We start from the raw sequence: 21,531 nt of genomic DNA on the forward strand, positions 1-21,531 counted from the left end.
ACAGCAACATGTGAAAACAAAGTCAACTTATGTGTTAAAAAAAACAATTTAATAATTTGTCTATCTAATATTTAATAGCTTATTTAATGAAAGTGATTTGTTATAGAGAAATCTACACATTTACAGAGTGTGCTCAAACACAACCTCTATATTACTTTTTCGACAATATGATTTTTATGGCTTGTAAATAAGTCATAAATATTGAAGCATGAGTAAAAGTTCTAATATTAATGACATTTATTCCCATCTCTGTATTGCACCGCTTTTAATAACAACGATGAGTCATTTTTTCCAAGTTTCATAATGGGACGTGAATGCAAATATTAGCAGTCATTAACGCGCTGTGTTTGTGTCTGCCATGTGTTTTGTGGCGCTTGTAATGCTACTCAGGTGAAACCGTGTGAGCGGGGTCTCATTAAGGGCCTGCGACTTAACAATGCGGCTCAGGACTCCGCCCTGACTCGCCGCTCCTCGGCGTACCCAGGTACTATAAAGGAGCGCGCCCCTTTACGTTAGCAGCATCCAATGAGCGCTGTCAGTGCAAGTCGTTGACCGTGGCGATGTATGTGTTGTGTGGTAGCTGCTACGAGCAGGGCTAGACAGGCAGTATGGCGGAGGAGGGCAGTGTGTACGAGTTAGAGGGGCTAGAAAAACAACTGCAGACTTTGTTAAGCCGCTACTCAAGTGATGAACTGCGGGCCGACGGTGGACCGTTCTGCTCGGACTTTTGCAAGGTACGGAGCCGTTGCCGAAGTTGGTGACAGGCTTGTTGTCGAAGATAAGAGCATATATGTTAGCCGACTCCCCTCCCCCAGAACTGCTAGTTACACGGCTAGCATTAGCAGTTTAGCTCGTTAGCATCAAGCTAACAAGTGGCTTTAAAAACAAGCATGTTAGCTTTTTAAACAGTGTGTCTGATAACCCACGCTCAGGTACAGATGGTGCTGTCGAAACATTCGAGTCCGCAAACCAGTCGTATTTTGACATTAATTGTCCATTGTATAGCTAGCAAGCTAACTCGGCTAATCGCTTCAGACAGCTAGCCCACAATTTGCCTGCAAGTTAGCTTAGTTAGTACGTTGAGTGTTTACCAAACTAACAACTGGACGTGGTTTTGAACATTCATAAAACGTTTGGTTATCGTTACCCAGCAGGAAACCGAGCGGAAGATAGGCAAATATCAAGCAACCTGTATTATTAATCATTTGTCACAAAGCCCACTTTTGATATGTGGCTTAATGACCTGTCTTAACCCCAACAGGACATGTAACGTTGCAGTAGCATAACTTCTGCTACCACAGGATGTTCTTACACCCTGAAGCTCTCGTGTTGTCACAAAGCTAAAGGACTAAAGCGAAGCAGTAGCTGCATCTAATGGAAAAGTGCATTTAAATGACAATTAGTGGGGCTTGTTGGTAAATCTTGGACTCTCACAGCACACAGTTAGAAATAAATAGAGTTATTAGCCTTCTAGCTAACAATAATAGTCGTCTAGTCTGATCTCTCTAGATGACAAATCCAAGGTGTTGCTTATTATTTTGCAGCTGGGCCATTGTTAGGCCATTGAGGTTTTAAATTAAAACTTCACACACAGTTTGGGTGCTCATTAAATAGCACAGCATCAGCGTTTAGAACCAAATCAGCTGCCAGATGATGAGGTTTTGTTACACGCCCCAGTTTAATTTTCTAGCGGGCTGGCTGTTATAACTGGACAAAGGCCCTGAGATCAACATTGTTGACAGTTAACATTCACTGGATTCCACTGCTCTTGTCCTGGATATCCACCATTAGAGGGCAATATAAGCACATTGTTTTTTAGTGATTTCCGCAGGTCAACTGGAAGCATTGTGTAAGCGCCACATTTGGCTTGGAGACGAGCCCCTGACTTGTAAAGTTTACCATTGTGTACCGCAGTGAAAGTGTGTTGAAGGGGAACGCTGCAGCTTGAGTGTTGGAGTCAAAATGTTGGCCTATAACGAGAACATTTGGATTTGAGCAACCTAAAAACAGATGTTGCTCAGATTTCATGAATTAGCTGCTGCAGGTTTCATCTGTGCTTGAGGTGGAAGTCTGTTTTTTCTTAATATACAAAACAAATGTGTTAACGAGGCATCTGCTTGTCATTTCCTCGATTGATTAATTATAAAATACCAGATCTCACTGCATCTCTAACTAGTCACAGTGGCTTAAATGTCACTATTTAGAGTCTTGTTACTTTTATAGTCTAAACATTTAATATCATCACAGATTTAAACATGATCACACTTTGAAATGTCCCTGTTATTTTGTGTTTTGATTTGTTCTTTGTCCTGTCTTGTCTCCGTGCAGTTGGTGGAGGAATTTGCCTCTCGCTGGCAGGTGCCGCTGCCTCAGCTCAGGATCCTTGAGATAGCTCTCCGCTATTTCGCTCGAGCCTCAATCTTCTGCACATCAAACTGTGATCATGTGCTCCACACTCTCAGTAGCCTGGCTTTGTAAGTACACAGACCTCACTGACGAGGTCGCTTTTATTCTTTGCAGATGTAAATGATGGCCACAGATTTTTCTTGCTGCCTTGAAATGACAACGGTGACACTTTAATGCTGTGATTTTGAGCTTGTTTACCAATGAGGGTAGTTTTTAATTCTTCTTGTGTTCGCTCGGTGGTATTTTAGGTCGTATGAAACTTTAAAGTTGCCATTTTGTTCTCAAATCAGATCCAACGTTCAGGTCGGATTTATGTGTCCAGACATCATCGATCTATCCAGCATGAGTTGATGCAGCAACGACTCGCTGGTGATGCAACTTTTCAACGCTGTCTTGATGAATTATCTTTTTCTTCTCGGCTCCTTCCAGCTTTGTCTGTACCAAAGCCTCCTCCTAAAGTGTCATCAGATAATTTATTTTGCCGCCTGTCCTCGGACTGTTGTTCTGCAGTTGTCTTACCTGGCGCTCTGCTTGTAGCAGCATTGAGTTTGCTCAGCACTTCCACCGCTTCGGATTTGATGTTGTCGTTGTCTTGCATTGCAAATGTCGCACAAGATGCTTTGGCCTTGTTGAGGTTGCAGTGCTGTTTTTTCCAGCGTATCCATTTTATAAAGTTTGTACAGCCAAATAATACGTGACGTGATTTTTGCAAATTGGATCCAAGCCTCATTTGGAGGTGATTTAAAATGAAATTTAAATCTGATTCCTTTAGATGCATCTCAACCTGGACGCTCTGGCTGATTAGATCAAACTTCAAAGTGTGTTCTGCGTCACTTGCAACGCAACATACGACGACATGAGGTAGAGAGTGACAGAAGTGCCGAGCAGAACCCATGCTGCTGCTAGCATAGCGCTACGGAGAACACCAGATGCTGAAGTCAATGTTTGCTGGCTGACTTGACAGCATGACTGTGTGGAGAGTGAAATGATGGATCTTCATTTCCCAGGCTTCCGCATCGGGCTGAGCGATCAATCAATTTCAAATCGCAATACAACGCACTTAACAAATCACAAATGCTGCATTTTAGGATATACGAGGTGTGGCTACTAAATAATCAGACTGATGCTGTTCTTCAGCTTCATTTAATTAGAGAAGAAGTTGTTTGTACGTGTTGTGGTTTGATTCACATGAGCCCAGTCTGGTTATTTAAAGCTATATCTTGTATACTGACTGAGTGTATACTGTTTTTGCAAATTCATGCCATCTTCCTTGTGGCGTCTCATGTGGTAATCATATGCTCGACATCTATCACGCACCCATTATCGAACTGAAGCATGACATTTAAATACTCTCACGGCGTCTGTCAGGAAAGTCGCAGTCGTGTTGCAGATATTTTTCCCCACGTTATTTATCATCTGCATTGGGAAGCTGTGTCACCAGCGTAGCTCCGTGGTGTCTGATGCTCATGTCGTCAGAGTGGCAACCCATGCGGATACGCTGGTGGTGCCACAAATCCGATCTGATGACTTGGAAATCACAGTGCAGCCAATGTTTCCTAAAGATCTGATTTGAGAAACAAGTCTGGTTTGCCTGCAGTTGGAACAAAGCCTTTGAAATCTGATTTGAGTGACCAGTGATTTTTTTTTTCTTCTGCTGTTGAGGCTGTAAAATTCAGTCTTTCTTTTTTTTTTTTTTAAAGCAAAAAAACAGATTCGGGCTACCAGTCAGGTGAAAGCAACACAAAGGCAGTTTGTGCTCTCAGTGAGATAAAGTGTCACATGACTACACATGATCATGTGACTTGTATTCTGAACACCTCCAGTGACAACATTTTGCTGCTGATACGTCCTCCTGCTGAGGAAATTTTCCCTTTTAATGCGAGCCGAGCGAGAAACGGCTTATTTTAGATCAAAATGACCAAATGACTGCTTCAGAACCACTTACTGAGGCTGCAGCTCTGCGGCAGTAAACATCAGAGGCAGCACACTTCAGTGATTTCAGAGAGGGCCATCGAGCAGCCCAGTGTACTAACACTTGACAAATATAATAGAGAGCTGCGACGAGGATAAATCTGACTTATCGTTCAGACGGTCCACTATTACTTCACTGGTACAGCAGCTGTCAGCGTCTGCTTGTTGTGAAAAGGTGAAATGCTTTCATTCTTAATTAAAAACTCTCACTTTAAGAAACAAATGAGCCCGGATGTGTCTTTTACTGTTGACTTTTGGTTCCTCCTTTATTGAGTTTTGCTTCATTGTTCAAGTTTCACTTTAGTTTCATTGTGAATGAATGAATGAATGAATGAATGAATGGAAGCCTTTATTGCCCCTTAGGGAACTGGCCTTGCACAATCAACCCTTGAGAAAGCACACATAAAATATCACACATCTCAGGAAAAAACACACTTGGCAGCAAGACAGAGCGACACCTTTTTACGAAAACACACAAGTGCGCTTAACGAAATGAGAAATTAAATCGCATAAACTTTCCAGTGTCATCATCTACACAGAGAAGACACAGAAACCAATGAGAATATTCACATCAGCAATCAATCAAGCCTCTTTGTTTCTACATATCTGCTGACCGCATCCGAAGTAATCCAGTATATTCTGGGCCGTTGGTGGCGATTTTTTTTTTTTTTATGGGATTGAAAGTTGATTGTGTTCGCTGGCTCACGCAAGCACATTAGCGAGCCAGGAAAAACCCTGGCCCGCTGCCAGTTGTTGACTCTAGTTTGTCCGTAAACCCTCCGTCCCCCAGGGTTTCCCGCAGCTTCGCAATTAACTGCATTCCACGGCCTCTTTCACCGCAGCCGCCGTCTTTAGATCCGCGGCGAAATTTCTGCGAAATCAAAGTTACAAAGCAGATTTCGTACTCGTGAAAATGTTTGTTTCTGCTTCACAGGAGTGTTTTTGAGTTGCTGCTGTTCTTTGACCAGAAGGACTTCCATCAGGAGCCTCTGAAACACTTCACTGTTACATTCCAGGTGAGGATCCAGTCCAGAGCATCTTCCAAACAAAACAATTAAAGGAAGTGGGAAAAATCAATAATTTTGGGGCCTGTATTCCTGCTGTATCTGTCACTATACCCCAAACAGGTGACTACACTGTTTGTTGTCGTACTGTTCTTCCACCTCTCTGCAGCCTGATGATCCCAAATGAATGGCTGCAGTTTAGGAATATACGAGGTCCAGCTGCTAAATAATGATGCTGTAATTCAATTTTACTTAATGTGAGCAGATTGAAACTTTCAGAAGTTGTTTATGCTGCACATTGATTCATGTATACTGCGTGGTTCAGGCCCCACACAAGCCAAGTCTCATTGTTTAATTGCCAAATTCTTATGTTCTCTTGTGGTTTTGCAAATTGGTCCTCCTTGTGTGACAGTCACGCTGGTCTTGTTGGCTCGCTCCATCACATGTATTAATCCATCAGTGAACCGTTACCGAACTGAAAACTCGACCACAAATCAAATCACAGAATAATTATGATGAGATGTTTTCTCCAAATTGTTCAGCTTTAATCTCAACTAGTTTGGAAGTAAGTCGTTGTTCACTTGTAATGGAGAAGACAAAGTTTTGATGTGAATTCTAACTGCGTATTCAGGGTTTTTCAGTGAGGAATGAGGTGCAGAATCCATTTTAATTATTTCAAACAAGGGATTGAATGAAAACAAAGAATCAGACTCACATTATTATTATTATTATGAACTCCTCTGACCTCTAAAGTACTTTCTAAGACTTTTTCCATCACATTTTTACTCGCTGTGACTCATTTTTCACACCAAAATGCAAAAGTCTTGCATCTCTCTCTATATATAAATGATAAAAAAGAAAAACAGTTGATGACTTATTTCAAGAGTGGAAAATGTTTCGTATGTTGATTCCAGGTTGGAATCAGTGGCACTATCGATATTTTACTACTTATATCTTCAGTTTGTTTCAGTATTTGTCTCCTCTCTGCTCTGTGAAAACAAAGCCTGCAGTTCAACCCAGTTATGCTGAGAAAGTCCCTGAGTTTTTGTCATGTGACTGTTGGGAGCAGCTGAGTTACTAACGGTTGCACAGAGGAGTTCAGATTTTTAAAAATAATTCATTTTTTACAGAATCTGGTTTGAGCAAACGGTTTACTTTTGGCAATACAAAAAGAAAGATGTGAACACAGTGATTTTTTTAGCTCTGATTAATGGTGTGACTTTGTCAGTGTTGTAAAGATAACCTGCCTTTCCAACCTGCTGGTGGGATTTTTTGGATTCAGAATAGTTTGATATGTCTCTGAACAAATCTGGAGGGAATCTTCATTGTGTTTATTGACATACTAAATCTTTAAGACACTGTTTTTGTCCTCCTGCTCTTCCAGGAATGTCATTCGGCCCTCGCAAAGCATCAGAATGTTCACTTACTTCAGGTGGAGAGTTTGGTTCGGGGCGGCGGGCCTTGGGCCAATCCAGCCTTACAGGCAATCCTCAGTGAGTCCAGTTTACCTCAGAATGAAGGTCAGTGACATCATTCACTCTCGTGCTGACACTAATGCAAATACCGGTCCGACGACATAGACTGAATGAACTTTGAATATTTTTATTTCTGTTTCCTGAAACATGTCGGCTACAGTTAAGTTTCCATCAGCTTGTATTTAGAAGCACGTTTTAGTTGCTTGCATTGTTTAAATATCACTAAAGTGACACTGACGATGTGCTGTGGACTTTTCCATGTTTTCATGCAAAATGTATGCAAAATTCTTTTTTAATGTCTCATGTTTTATTCACGTGTGTCCCTGAATTGGACTCCTGCTCCTCCAGAGTCCAACAGAAACTGCTCATGCCGGAGTTTGTCTCAGTTTTTGTGCTGTCAGGGGTTGTTCCAACTAAAACGATCTCTCCTCTGGCCTCCTCCAGTGGACGGGTGCATCGGCTCTGAGCTGCCGGTGTTCTTCGAGCTTCGCGTGCGCTACCTTTTATCCTGCGAGCGCATCAGTGAGGCCGTGGCCTTGGCTCAGTGTTGTGCTCGGCATCCCGCAGCAGGACAACACTCGTTCTTCCTCCAGGTCTACCTCACATGGCTTCACAAAACTTCACAGCACGACCGCCTAGTTAAAGAGGTGGGTGGAGTCGTTCTTACGCTCACGTGTCTGTCAGTCTGCTTGGCTTTCAGTTGATTAGCTCGTATTGCCCTCTGTGTTTTTAGGTGGCTGACCTCAGTGGTAAAGATGCAGTGCACCTCATCTGTAGCTTGGAGTGTGAGGAAAAGGATGAGCTGCTTTTAGCCCTCAGCACAACCTTCCTGTCACAGCAGCTCCACAGGGGAGACATGTACTATTTGTGGTAAGTAACAAATGTGATAAGAAATGCATTGATGACACCAAGTGAGGATTATTTAAGGGCTCCTAATTTCTGCAAAATTCATTTTTGCTACATGTTTTGACACTGATCATTTTGAAAGGTGTGTTATCTTTAAAAAAAATCACCAGCAAAAAGGTGTCATAGCAATTCAACTCTTACTTTTTTCCCCCCGATTTATGGCATTAGACTCTTTTCATACTGCACAAAAGACATGTTTGAGTTTTCCATATTTCTAGCTCTGATAGAGGTGAAAAATGTGACAGCAACAAAAAACACCTTGGGATTCGGGGGTTAGTAATACAGCGAGGCCACATTTTGACATCTTTTACATAGAAAGTAAACATTAAGAGGGCTTTCTGACTCCTTTACTCTTTGCAGCGAGCTCGTCTTTGTGTGGACGAAACTTCACAGTCGGCTAAAGACGTCGAAGCAAACTCTGCTCAAAGAGAGTCATCAGCTGATGCTGTCTGCCGCTAACGTCAACTCAATCTTCCCGTTCATCAGAGCCATACTTCAAGAGGTGAGAAAAGTATTTTTAGAAGCTTAAATTTGTTAAGCTGCTGGGATTTCTGTGAATGCTGAATGTTTACCTCCTGTTTGTGTCTGACTAGGTGGGTGAGGATGCTATCCAGTTCTGTGTGGAGCTCTGTGCGAACGCCCTGGACTCTCGTCTTCCCTGCGATGCTCTCACCAAGTCCCTCATCTACAAAACCATCGCCGGCCTGCTCCCCAACGATCTGGAGGTTTGCCGGGCGTGCGCCCTCCTCGTCTTTTTCCTGGAGCGATCTGTCGAATCCTACAAAGTCGTGTACCTTCTCTACATGCATCCCGATCAGGAGTACCACGTGGACCACAGCCCCATCGGAAATAATGTTCGCTTTGAAACCCTTCAGGTAGAGCATCTTTTGAACATATATAATTAACAGAGGAAAGCAGCTGCAGACTCAGTTTTTATAATTTAGCACAGACGACTTGCCTGCGGAACAGACAGTGAATTATTGCTGAAACTTATAATCTCACTGAGCCGCCTTCTGTCTCTTCTGGTTTCAATATGATCTTTGTTTACTGTCATGAAGCTATAAGAAGCACAAGATGCACAGAAACTGAAACCAGGACATGAGGAAGATTTATTGTGGTTACTAGGGGTGTAAAAAGTACATTCATCTGTTTTGATGAATCAGTTTAATGACCAATCGTACAAGGGCACTGATTGAAAATACAAAAATCGATTCATATCGTGATCTGCATGTGTAGATGCCCCTTTATTTTGAAATTCCCATGGCACATCCTCTCTTTTGCTGTTTTGCAGTCAGCTAGCGAGCAGCTCTTTGCACACTGAGAACAAGGATTTGCCTACATTTGCTTTGTTTAGAAATTTCTGATATTGACGTGGATTCAAAACGCATGTGGGTCAGTTAGAGATTAACCTCAACATCTCCTCTTACAAGTACAGGCTGAGTGGTGACCTTGTTGGAAAGTTGGTTTGAACTTGCAGAAATTATTTTGTGTTAAAATATTGTGTCACTACTAAAAATAAGTGCTTTAAAATATCCTGCATGGATGCAAAAGTTTTCAATTTTATTTATTATTTATTGTTTACTTTATTACTGAAAAGGTTTACTTACTTTCTTCTTAAAAAGAATAGAGTTTTAAAATTTCATTTTTAGACTTCAGGAATACATTTAATGAAATAAAGGTTGAGTTACCTTTTGCGACTTAATAATATAAATGTAATTGAGGCCATGTATCATCACTGGCCCCTGAATAGAATCGAAATCATATCTTTGTGATGCCTGCACTTATACTGTATTCCAATGAAACCTGTGATTTACACCCCTAGTGGATGTATTTAACCAAGCAGCTAAAATGTCAGCCTACACAGCCACATATCATATGCCACCTTGTGTCGGTATTTCAGATTGTAGCTGCAAATCCGTATACTGTCTGACGTTAATATATGCTTCCTTTCTTTCCTCAGATCTTGAAGAAGGATCTCTACTTTGACCCAGAGTTCTGGAACCTCATTGCTTTGCGGACCAACTGTGTGAAGCTGATGAGCGAGAAGGTGGTCAGTGCTGCCCTGGAAGAAATCATGGAGGACAAATGGATCTCCAGCTACTTCGCCAAAGAGCCTGCACTCCGGTCAAGAGCGTCAGCCTGTCAGAAAAGAAGTAAAAGTGCACTTCAGGCTAAGAAGCGGCATGGCAAGGAGGACACTGACGCTGCAGCCAAAAGACTAAAGGTGGGCTCTGGGAAGAAGAAAGGTTCACGGCCGTTGAAGGATGCATCTTCGGGACCTTTGAGGCGCTCGTTTTGGCAGCTGGACAGGCTACAGGACAACGGAGAACACAGGCGGACTACACGGCTCTCGGAGAAGAATCCTCCAAAACGGAGGATTAGAAGACCCAAGTGGCTCCTGGAGGACTCAGGAACTCTTGAGGAGAACAACGGTCCTCTGAGGATCAAAAAGCATGGGTTGAAACACGAAAAGCACCATCAGTCGTCTGTCATGAGGAGATCTGAAGCTGGTCAGATCAAGAACAAACCTTCAGTGAACTCTCATTTGAAGGCAAAAGAAAACAACAACAAGCACCACAAAGAGTTTGCCTCGGACTGTAGTAGACCATCGGCCTCTCCACAAGTAGTCCTAGAGCTCTCCCTGCCAGACAATGAACTGTTGGGTACGTTTACTGAGGACGCTTGCAACAGACACAGAGGGTTTCCTCAGGTGCTTCTTTACAAACCTACGGTAAAGATTCCTGCCACGTCACAACACGTAAAACCTGTACATCGCAAAGAGGTGGTTCTGCGAGCGCGGGATGCAGCCATGTTTGTGCAACAGTTGCATTGTTACGCACGGAGGCAAAAAGGAAAAGGCAACGGGCTGAACGTTCAAGGCTCGGTTTCAACAATCACACGGTCGTCCGTGCAGGGAAGCCCTCCGAAAGATCCGCCGAGAGAGGAGGTGAAAGGTGGAATTGTCCTTCGGGCAACAGCAGCCAGAGATGCAGAATCCCCAGTTTTAGATAAAGTCATTGAAGCTCAAAGTACAAAAGTAGTCACACGAAAGACATCGTCAGCAAGAGAGCTCCCTGAAAAGTCTGCCGTCGAGATGAAAGTGACTGTTGCTTCTCAGAGGTCACCATCAACAAAACTGACAAAGTCCCCAGTTTTAAATAAACCCCCTCAAAGCACAAAAGTTAACGCAGGGTCCGAAGAAGTCCCAAACGGAGACCAAATTCTTCAATCTCAAACTGTTGCTTCAGCAGGAGAGCAATGTGAAGAGCCTGCCGTTGAGATGAAAGTCACCATTGCCTCACAATCCCCAGTTTTAGACAAGGTCTCGAAAGCTTCATCCGTAGAAGACGTTGCAAAAGCTGATGCTTCACAAACCTCAACCGCAGACAAGAGTCAGAAGAAAGTTACAGACAAAATCCCTCCAATCTCCAATAAAGCCAATGTTTCAACGTCTGGAGCTCCAGATCCTGCAGTCTCAGGGTCTCCAGAGGTTGTGCTTAGAGGAGTGGAGCAGGTTATCTCTGAAATGGACGTCACAACCTCAGAGGGACACGTGCCTTGTAAAAACGACACAAGCCCGAGAAGAAATCTGAGTAAGAGGTTGGAAACGGAGGCTCCCTATACGTCTGTAGATCAGGACAGTATGAAGGACATATCAGCTCTGACATTAGTAACAGAAATGGTCACTGGACTCGCACCTGAACAACTTGCTCGAGACCTGGAGAACGACAAACAGCGAGCTCCGGGCAGCAGTGCCTCCAAAGACTCAAGAGTTCGAAGTAAACCTAAAGCTCCTCATAGAACACGGACTACCTCCGGCTGCTCTGTACAAGAACGGGAGGCGGCTGATGTGCAAGGGACAGAGAGAAATCTGGAGATTGATCCAGATGCAGCTGAGAACAGCGAGCTCATGGAAACGCAACCAGAATCGGAGGAATCCAGGTTGGAGTACTGTTGCACCTTCTGCAACAAGGTCTTCAAGGGGAGCCGTGTCGTAGCACATGCAATGTTCCATTACCGTAAAGACGAGTGCATGTTCTGTGGGACAATGTTCAAAGACGACCTCCTTGCCATGATGCACCTGTCTGATCATATAGAGAAGCTAAAGCGGAGCAAAGAGTTCGCAGGTAACCAAGCCCAAGAGAACGGGATCTCTGACGCCAAAGATATCTCCACACCTAAAACCTCTGCCAAAGCTAAGACCACAAACATGTCTTCTGGGTGTCGGAGTCGGGGGAGACCGAGGAAATCCGATGTCTGTCCGAATTCAGTCACCCTGCCGGATCCGAGTCTGTCTGAATCCAGGAAATTAAGATCTAATGACAAACCAGCAGAGGGACCATCTTTGCAAGAAACACAAAACGGGTCAAAGCACCTTCATAGTAAAACTGCTGTTCACAAGGTAAATGGGCACATAGGCAAAAAGAGAGAATTGGACAGATCGAGGAAGACCTTGCAGCAGGAGGTTTCTCAAGGAAAAATGACTGATGGAGCTGTGAATCCCAGGTTGCAAGAAGACACAGATTCATCTGCAACATCTGTTCAGGTCGGCAAAATGTTTGCCTCTTCCACAGAAGAACAAATGAAGGAGACTGAATCTCTGCAGGTCCTGAAGGCCGCCACAAAACAAAACGGGAAAGTTGCTGAAGAGAAGAACGTGGAACCACAAGAGAAGGTTAGCTGTCCTGCAGATGGATGTTCTTGGTTTACGGACCTGTCTAAGAACCGCGTCGCCCTCCTGTACCACGCCCTCGAAGATCACTACGGCGATGTCAAACCTCTGAAGCTGGCGTTTCGTGTTGGAAACAGGACATGCAGTGTTTGCATGAGGGTTCTGTGGAGTTTTGAACATTTTCAGCATCACGTTGAACGACACAGACTCGCTCCGCGGCATCCTTGCCCTCATCAGGGCTGCACTGCCAGGTTCAAAAGCGGCATGGAAATGAGACGCCACGCCAGGAAGCACAGTCCACTGCAGGCGGTGTGCTGTCTCCCTGGATGCTCTCAACTATTTATTTGTCTTTGGGCACTGAACCTTCATGAAAGAGAGCACTATGCTTCCAAATCTACTAAACCAGACACAAACAGCAATGTGAAAACGAGCGACAAACATACTGCCACACCAACTGGGAAGAAACAGCATCAGAGTTCAAAAGGTACTCCCACTGCTGCAAATAAGACTGAGAGCATAAAAGCAACTTGGAGGTTAAGAGAACAGACGACACACGACTCGCAAGGAGGAAAACGTCCAAAGGCTTCTCCTCCCTCCACTGGCACAGCATCTTTGATAAAACAGGAATTAAAAGAGAAAAATAAGAGCAAGGACTCAAATGTGTTGAAGAATCTTTCCAACAAGGACACCTCTGCAAAGCCTGTCGGTCCTAATCTCAGATTAAGGCAAACTTCAAGAAAAGACCAGGTAACAAATACAACTCTACCACCTCCCAAAATTCACAAAGTCATCTCATCATCACTGTTAAAACACAGCGGCAAACTGAGGCAGAAGTTAAAGAAGAATCAGGTCAACACGAAAGGTCTGAAAAGAAGAGGGCGCCCTCCCAAATCAAAGAAAGCAGTGGATGACGAAAACACTACGGAGACTGTTGAGGAAAAAGCTTCTCTGCAGAAGAATCAGAACCAGCCTTCTGCCACTGAAACAGATGAAGCTGCAACAGCAAGTAAGAGGTTAAAAGTGGAAGAAGAACAGAGCCGGCCGGTCCAGGAAGTCGCCAAAACTACAACAGATAAATCAAAGTCCAAGAACGCAGCCAGCAAGCAGATGAAGAGGAATCATGTTAAACAAAAAGGGATTAACACTCCATCGAACAGTTTAAAACAATCCAACTCAGAGCTCAAATCACGCAAGTTAAATGCTGTTAAAATAAGGAAATGGCAAAAAATCGAAACCCGTTCCGCACCTTCAGACTCCAGCAAATCCCAGAAGCACACGACGGCGAACGGGAAAGTCAGCAAAAAGACCACCAAGAAAAGTCATCCGAAGCAAGAAGCAGACGTCCCACCAGCCTCGAATCAACCTGCCGCTGCTCAACAAGTTGAGGCCAAAGCAGAAGCGGTGGAAAGTTCTCCTGACGGCGAAGAAAAAGTCAAGGTAGAACACACAGACTCAACACTAAACAACTCTGGTAGCTCTGAGCTTTCTGTCCAGGCCAACGGCTCGAATGTTCCAGCTGCCGACGCCACCGCCGCAGACAAACTGCACAAAGTGAAAAAAGAGGAAAGGCCCAAGAAATTGCACATCACAGAAAAAGGGAAGACTGCTTCTTCAAACTCAGGCAAGGCAATTAAGAAGCATAAAGACGCTCATAAAAAGGGGGACAAACAGTCTGTCAAGGAAAAGCGGCCGTGCAAAGATGAAGGCAAAGCGTCTGGGTCAAAAAAGAGGGAAAAGTGTGACGTCCAGCGACAGAGCGAGGCCAAAGCAGCAGCAGCATCAGTAGAGAACATTCCTAATGAGGATGGAAAAGAAGAAAAGGAAGCTTCAGGCAGCCCTGGTCCCTCCATTCCTGCTGTCACTGATACCGTCAGTGATGAGACTTGTCCACTCGCTAACCCTGAAGGGAAGAAGGTAGTGAAGAAGGAAAAAACCAAGAATGCCACGAAGAAGACAGACCAGAGCAAAGTGACGAAGAAACGTAAGGATGTTCATAAAGACGATGGCGCGAAGGTTGTCAAGAAACGATGCAGAGATGGGAGTGTTCCATCAGCATCTAAGAAACCTGAAGTCCAGCCGCTCGCTGAGGCTAAAGCAGGGGTAGGAGAGAGCTCTGAGGGGGTAAAGACTCCACCAACTGCAGTTAGCGGCCCCGGTTACTCTCTAATCGTGAACGGACAGGCCTCAAGTGAGGACGGGAAGCGCACGGTGCGTGAAGCTCTTGCACAGTACAGTAAGAAGCCATACATGCGACTGCCGCCGACAGCGTACCTGGACGAGAAGTACATCACCATGCCAAAACGGCGGAAGGAGATGCTGTTTTTCCAGCAGAGGAGCGCCGCCCCCGAACAGGCCTGCACGACGGCGGCGGCTCTGCAGCGACAGCGATGTGCCAACTGTTTCGCTTCCTTCAGCAGCGCCGAGGAGCTGCAGGGTCACCTCCAGCTGCAGAAGTGCTCGAACCTCTTCGGATTCGACTCTGACGACGAGGGTGAGTGAAGATTTAACACACTTATCCTGGTAGTTGGTCCAGTTTTGTTAGGATTGATCTCTCTTGTAAGTGAAGCATAAAACAGCTCCATTAAAGCACATCTCAAATTGCTGGTTTGTGCAGCTTTAATTGAGCGTCTTTAAAACACATCGGGGCTGATAAATTGTAAAACAGAACCTATAAGCAGAGGAACTTCCTGGCTGAGCAACATTAAAGAGCCCATTTTATGCTCATTTTTAGGCTCGTGCATTTATTTTTTCTTTGCTACAGCAAGTTTTCATGCTTAATTGTTTAACCCTTAGTGGCCAGTTTTATTATTTTTTCACTTTAACCAACTATATGAACATTTTGGGCTCAAAAACACAAAAAATACAAAATCCGATTTGAATAAATGTATTATTTATTACAATAAAAACCACAAACATGCTTCACGAAGCATTTTGAATGTTGAAAATGTAACAATAGGTTGCAGATATGAATTTGAAAAAGTAAATTTAATATAAAATCAACTATATACAACTATATATGCAGCAATATACAAAGCAGGTGGGGCTTTCTTTCTGTTTTTATGTGTGCCACTCCTGAAAATAGTTTCTGTCCAGAATGAGGCCGACAGCAGCCACATTACAGGAGCTGCACTTCCAGGGACTTTCTTTCACTTTTGTTTTATCCGTCACAGAAAATCCATCACAAAAAAGCACATTTGTAACATCATATCTCCGGTTTTACGTGGTCTATCGACATACACTAGTTTTTCTGTCGTTATGTATCGAACATGTCATGATTATATCGTGACGGCGTGACGCTCCAAGGGTTAAAAACCACTTTATTTTCCTCCTACTGTACGTCAACTGCAGCAGATCTTTACAAACTTGGTCCAAAATGCTTCGTTTTAGCTCCTGTCTCAACGTTTGTCGTGTTTCACTCGAGACATTTAAGTTAGCAGGAGCTTTGTAACACAATACAATCCAAAGAAAGGCATAACCATATTGCCTCTTTCACACTACATCCTCCCCAGAATGCAGCAGATCTAATGTAAAACCTTTCAATCGTATCTGCGGCTGCATCTAATTGTTGTAAATTTAGGTTGTTTTATAATGTAAGCTCACAGGAATGGTGTCATTATTCTCTTTTTTCTTTCTGTTTTAGGCAACAGTTGAACATGTTAACTTAAGTCAAAGTGAACTGAGGTTTTGAATACATGACAGACTGACCCGTGGACCCGCATGGAGCCCGTGGATGCATCGTACCTCGACGGATCACTGCCCCTCTCGATCACACGTCCGTCACTCTGGGCAAAAAAATAAAAATAAAAAAAGACCGAAAACTTAAAGGGTACCAGACTTTTTGCTGCTGCAAAGCGACGGCCCGTGGAGCGGCCAGAACACAAGAACATGATAGCCAATCAGCAGTCAGACTACTGAACTGAACCCCGGTCAGATTGTTGGAACGGACAGCTCGTACTGAAGTGCCTGCTCTGGAACCTCCGTGCTGTTTTCCAGCTGCTTCGCCTGGTTTGGAGATGGAGCGTCGTGGCTTAAAGACTGGACTCTCGAAAGCTGTGAAAAAAAAACAAACTAACGCAAGATTACAAGGCTGCTCCTGCTCTCACTAGGATACATAATTTTTCACGTCAGTAAGCCATAAAAATGACATTGTTTGCTTTTTGCACTGTTCTCATAAGATTTTTCTGTTCATTTTTTTTCTCTCCTTAAACTCAAGCGGTGGGGATGTATGATGGAAGTTCATGCTATTTTAACATCCTGAGGTTAAAGACATAATTTAGACTGAGTCTAAAGTTGTAAGTTCGCTGTATCACAGTCTTCTCTGAGAAGTTTTTAATGTATAATTCTTGTTTAAATACTAATGGTATTTCTTTTAAAAGGTTCCCTATGGGGCTCAGTAGGCCTGTGCTGCTTGTCCTCACCTTGAGTCACCAGTAGGGGTCAGTGTGCACCCATCTTTAATTTCCTGCTTCCAGAACGTAATATTTTCTCTTTTCTTTTTTTTTTTTTGGAAGCTTTTCTGAATACAAAGCTGCTCCGCTGCATTTACTCAAGAAATGGCGTCACTTCCACACACATCTGGCCAGCTGTAGTTCATTTAGCAATAACAGCTGCAACCCGCATCATGTGCCAGCGTCGAGTTAATTTATCGCTGGGATCCATCTTTGAATCATTTTCTGTTTATTTGTCGCCGTCGGAGGAGCAGCAGACATTCTGGCTTATTTTATATATTCTCACTTACACGTATTTTTATTTTTTTTTTGAATCTTTACTTAACTGTTCCAAATGATGGAAATATTGTGATTTATCTTCTAGAAAGTTTCAGGATTCCTTCAGAGAAAGTGTTACTGGGAGGCCGCACCAGTCTATCATGAGCAGCAGCAGGTTCTATTTATTTATGTTTTATTTTCTATCTTTTGTAAATATTTGAAGAGTTTCAATGGCTTATTCTATAAGGGGGATGTCGGAGCTGGGTTTATATTTTGTTCTTGAAGAAAAAAATAAAACTTATTTCAAATGGCGTGGGATTGTGCTGGCCCTGTGGTGGTGTCCGCTGCACCGGGATGGGGGGAAGTGTGTCACGTTTCATCTGAGGAAGGAGCAGCTTGATCCACAAAGTAGGAAATAAAACGCTTCAGTGCGCTGGCTGGAGATGAGACGCAGGAGTGTCGGACAGCTGCAGAGGAAGAGAACGTATTAAATTAGTTCCCCGAGTCGAGGCTCAACACCTTGGCCAAACCTTTCTCGCACGTGTCGTTTTGCAATTATTAAGCTTTGAAATCCAACATGTGAAACTGCTTAAAGTCAAATCAGGGATCCATGTGAACTAATGATGCTCTCAGGCAGCACCGTAATGACCTTTATTACCCCTGGACGTTCCCAAGAAGACCTGGATCTCCACCAACTGTTACCTCAGAGCTGTTTAATTAAACTTCACCGACACCTCAGGGTTCTTTTCCAGAGAATGAGACGCAGCTTCCCGGTGAAACGAGTCACAGTTCTGACAGACGAGGCGCTTCGACACGCAGACGGTCACGAAGGCCAGACGGAAAGGTGATCCCTTTGTTTTCCATCTGAGTTGATATTGTTTGTTGTGGTAGACGCACAGGAGAGAGGAGAGAGAGAGCGACGGCCGGAGGAGGAAGAGGAGAAACCGGAGACCACATGAGGAGTCGAGTTCCCGCCCACAGGTGTGTTTGTGAGGTGAAGCTTCTTTTTACTGTAACGTGAAACACGAGCAGCGCGGTGTTTGTTTCTCATCCTGTAGCTGTCAGACAGTTTACTCATTGTAGTTATCACTGTGTGTTATATTTGTGTAAACTTCATGGGATGACAGCGACAACAAACACATCTGACTGGTTTGTTTATCGGCTGGTTCAAAAGAGTACGTTTGACTGTTTTTATGTGGAAAACAAACAAACAGGAAATAAGACATTAATCTGCTTACAAATGAATAGGACGTGTTTTACTTCAGTAAAAGTCGGGGTGTTACAGTTTAAGTCCAACAGTCCAAACCTTATTTGAGTAGAAGTAAGTCCCTGTTTGTGTAGAAGTGCTCTTTACGCTCCAAAATAGGCTCTTAGGGTTGAGTTTTCAATATGTTATACTTTTGGGTTGTTATTAATGTTAATTTTCATACTGTAGTTACGTGAGTTCTTACTCATTTTACATCTATACTGTCAGGTGGCTTCATTTCAAGTGTAACAGCTTATCATATCTGCTGAACTGCATTATGTCGTGATGGGGTTTTAAAGTTCTAATCTGCTGTAAAGTAACTTCAGCTGTCTGATAAACACAGTGGACAGAATACGTGCAGTATTTCCCTCTAAATGTGGTGGAGTCGATGTAGAAAAATGGGCAGAATTCAAATCGTAAATTACAAGTACAGCCGTGACTCGATAATCCGACCCTTAACAATCTGACAGCCTCGCTATCCGACATAAAAGAAGGTTTTGCATTTAGTGTCGGATCATTGAGTCACGACTGAACCTTAAAATTGTACTTAAGTAAAGCACTGGAAGAGATTTACAGATTCACACCATGCAAGTGAGAAGTTGGATTCATGTCGAGTAAAATGCTAAACTTCTCATCCAAGAGGCTTCCCTGAATTCTGACTGACTGTTGGGACTGACTGGAGGTGTTGATGTTGGTCTGGGGAGGCATCTAAAGACGGCACTACAAGTACCTGATAAGTGGCTGTTCCAGTTTGACACTGATGGTTAGCATAGCTCCTCTGTTAAACCACCTGTCTTCTCCTTCCAGAGCTTGAACATTGCTGTCCTCCAAACACAGCAGACGACCTACATTTAAAGGATAATGGACACTTTTTCGATCAGGTACTTATCACGATTCCCTCCCCAGGAAGTTTCACGACCATTCGCACCTCGAGGAGTGTAGAGTCAGGCTTTTGGAGGTTGATTTGTGGCGAATTGGACTTTTTAGGAATTAAAAAAGAACAAACAATCCTGGTTATGGCCTTAATAGAGGCAACAAGTGTGTGTTTAATGCAGCAAAATTCTCAAAAGCATCCAGTAGATACCTTCTGTCCCGTTCTACCCACGAGAAATAACCAACAAAGTGACGCGTCATCTGACAAGCCTTTTAATCAATACTTCAAAACTACTCGAAATATTTAAGCATGATACGAGAGTTTTTCTCTACATCCATAAAGCACAAACACTACAATCATCTGCACTGCCGTAAACTTTCATTTTAACATTTAAGGTGTCGCTCAGGCGTCTGAATGACCCGTCAAAATGAAAATTTAGCAGTTCGGGCGAAATAGACAAATCCAAAAACATAAATCTAACTTTCCATAGTAATTAAAACTGCTTGAGTACAAAGACACGTGAACAGTCATGGTAGTGACTTAAATATGATATTTTACAACTACGCATGATTCCATCTTCAAAATCTTCACTGTTTTAAATATGAAACAAATTAAATTATGTACAAATAACATTAGAGCGTGTAAAGTTAAATTAGTGGAAGACCCAGAGCGGTGCCCAGATGTTGACGTCAGCCGTGGCTGCGCTGGGCCGTGAGATCTTCAAAGAGCAGTGCTGCAGCAGGGGCAAGTAGAAACTGGAAGGTGTAATAACTATTGGGAGTGTTTAAATTAGCGTTTAATTGAGCGGAGTTGGGCAATAAACCGCCACTTCCTGGAAAAAAACGGGAAAGCTGAAGGAGACTTTTTGTTGGAAAAATACAGTTTTATCATCGGCGTAAATACGAACAATTGAGTCTTTATTGCCCTGGTGAAGATGCAACAAATGCAATCTGGTGTTGGAAAACGATTCACCTCAACCTAAAAGAGGGACTAAAAGGCCCCGACAGGACACATCACATCATCACATCACGTGGCTCCTGCAGAATAATTCCTTCAACCTCTCAGATATCTTAGCAAGGCTGCCAAAGTCGCCTGAAGCTTGTTTATTTTGTGTTTTGTTCTTTTTGACTCTGGCCTGTTATTATCTTATTCCACTTTCCATTTCTCACAAGCGCGAGCCTCTGCAGCAGGTCGGTGGTTGGGGTTCTTGCTCCAACATGTTGCAGACGGGGGGGGGTGAACGCTGGCTCGGAGGCTGGCTGGTCCTGTTCAGGTAGCGTCCAGGTGTGGGGTAATAACAGAGGCAAGAAGGCCACCGCTGTCACACTAGAGTCCCAGACAGTCTACTCGGGGTGGTCTTTTTTTTTGCTTTCATGTGAAGCTCTGCGGTCCTCCTTTGCCTTTTTTGGAGAAGTGGAAACTCCTCCAAGAGTAAGTCGGTACATGTAAATATGTACTCCCAATCCTGCCCCATTGTCAAGAGGCACTCTCACCGTTGAGGGGCAACAAATGGCAGCATCTGCTCCTCTGCCAGCCTTCGGTTTACTTCCACTCGGGCCTCATGAAGTCAGGGATGCACTGACACACTTTCTGGCTGTAGTAAAACCCGGCCTGGCACGCCCGCCTGGGCTTCCTGCAAGGCAACCTGTAGCAACTGGAGACAGGAAGGACGGAGATGAAAAGAGGGAACACAGAGAAGATGTTTGAGAAGGGTTGAAAGGAGGAAGGAACGAGCCACGGAGGAGAAATAAAAAAGGAGACACAGGGGAGATTATCTCTTGGCGTGCACACTATTGATTATTCAGATCTGCACATCCCTTTTGGATAAACCCTGATCCAAGTTCTGTTTGTGTGCGCATCAAAAGATTCTGTGTGAGAAAAAGAAGAAGTGTTTTTCCGGACGATTCTGGGAACTCCCCTCTTAAAAAATCACAGTAGGTGCACAGTCTCCTGTGTTGCCACCTCCTCCTGTGACCAGATGTCGGATCAAACTTTAAAAAAACTGACAAAACAATGAAAAAGAATAATAAGTGCCCCGCGTGTGGGAAAAAACACGGATTTGGTTGCAGCAGCTATTCATAAATCCATACTAAGTGTGTGCTTTGAACCACAAACCTCCCTGGTGGGTTTAAAAGGGATGTTGTCTTTACAAAATCGGCAAAATAAAACATTTGGTGTCGCCAGATTCAGTAAAAAACAAACAAACAAAACCACTTTGTCACAACAGGGAAGCTATTAGTGACTGAACCGCGACCAACAGTTATGTAAAGA

The 21,531-nt window shown here is 43.7% G+C and overlaps 2 protein-coding genes across 2 annotated transcripts in view; one reads left to right on the top strand and one right to left on the bottom strand.

The window, feature by feature from the left end:
- Positions 1-554: 554 nt before the first annotated feature.
- Positions 555-17,453, top strand: LOC103361285 (microtubule-associated protein futsch-like). The gene is made up of 10 exons (XM_008287325.1): positions 555-734; positions 2,329-2,474; positions 5,312-5,393; positions 6,766-6,901; positions 7,301-7,503; positions 7,590-7,726; positions 8,123-8,264; positions 8,356-8,637; positions 9,723-14,925; positions 16,075-17,453. Exons 1-10 carry the CDS (start codon positions 609-611, stop codon positions 16,083-16,085), a joined length of 6,468 nt encoding a protein of 2,155 aa, XP_008285547.1. The 5' UTR covers positions 555-608; the 3' UTR covers positions 16,086-17,453.
- Positions 17,454-19,412: 1,959 nt separating this feature from the next.
- Positions 19,413-21,531, bottom strand: part of LOC103361286 (vascular endothelial growth factor C-like) — an 18,522-nt gene continuing 16,403 nt past the window's right edge. The window contains exon 8 of the mRNA XM_008287326.1: positions 19,413-20,914. Coding sequence (XP_008285548.1) covers positions 20,803-20,914 — 112 coding nt within the window. The 3' untranslated portion in view covers positions 19,413-20,802. The remainder of the gene's footprint in view (positions 20,915-21,531) is intronic.

The sequence above is a fragment of the Stegastes partitus genome, unplaced genomic scaffold, assembly GCF_000690725.1.
Source record: "Stegastes partitus isolate 25-593 unplaced genomic scaffold, Stegastes_partitus-1.0.2 Scaffold495, whole genome shotgun sequence".
Taxonomy (NCBI): Eukaryota; Metazoa; Chordata; class Actinopteri; family Pomacentridae; genus Stegastes; species Stegastes partitus.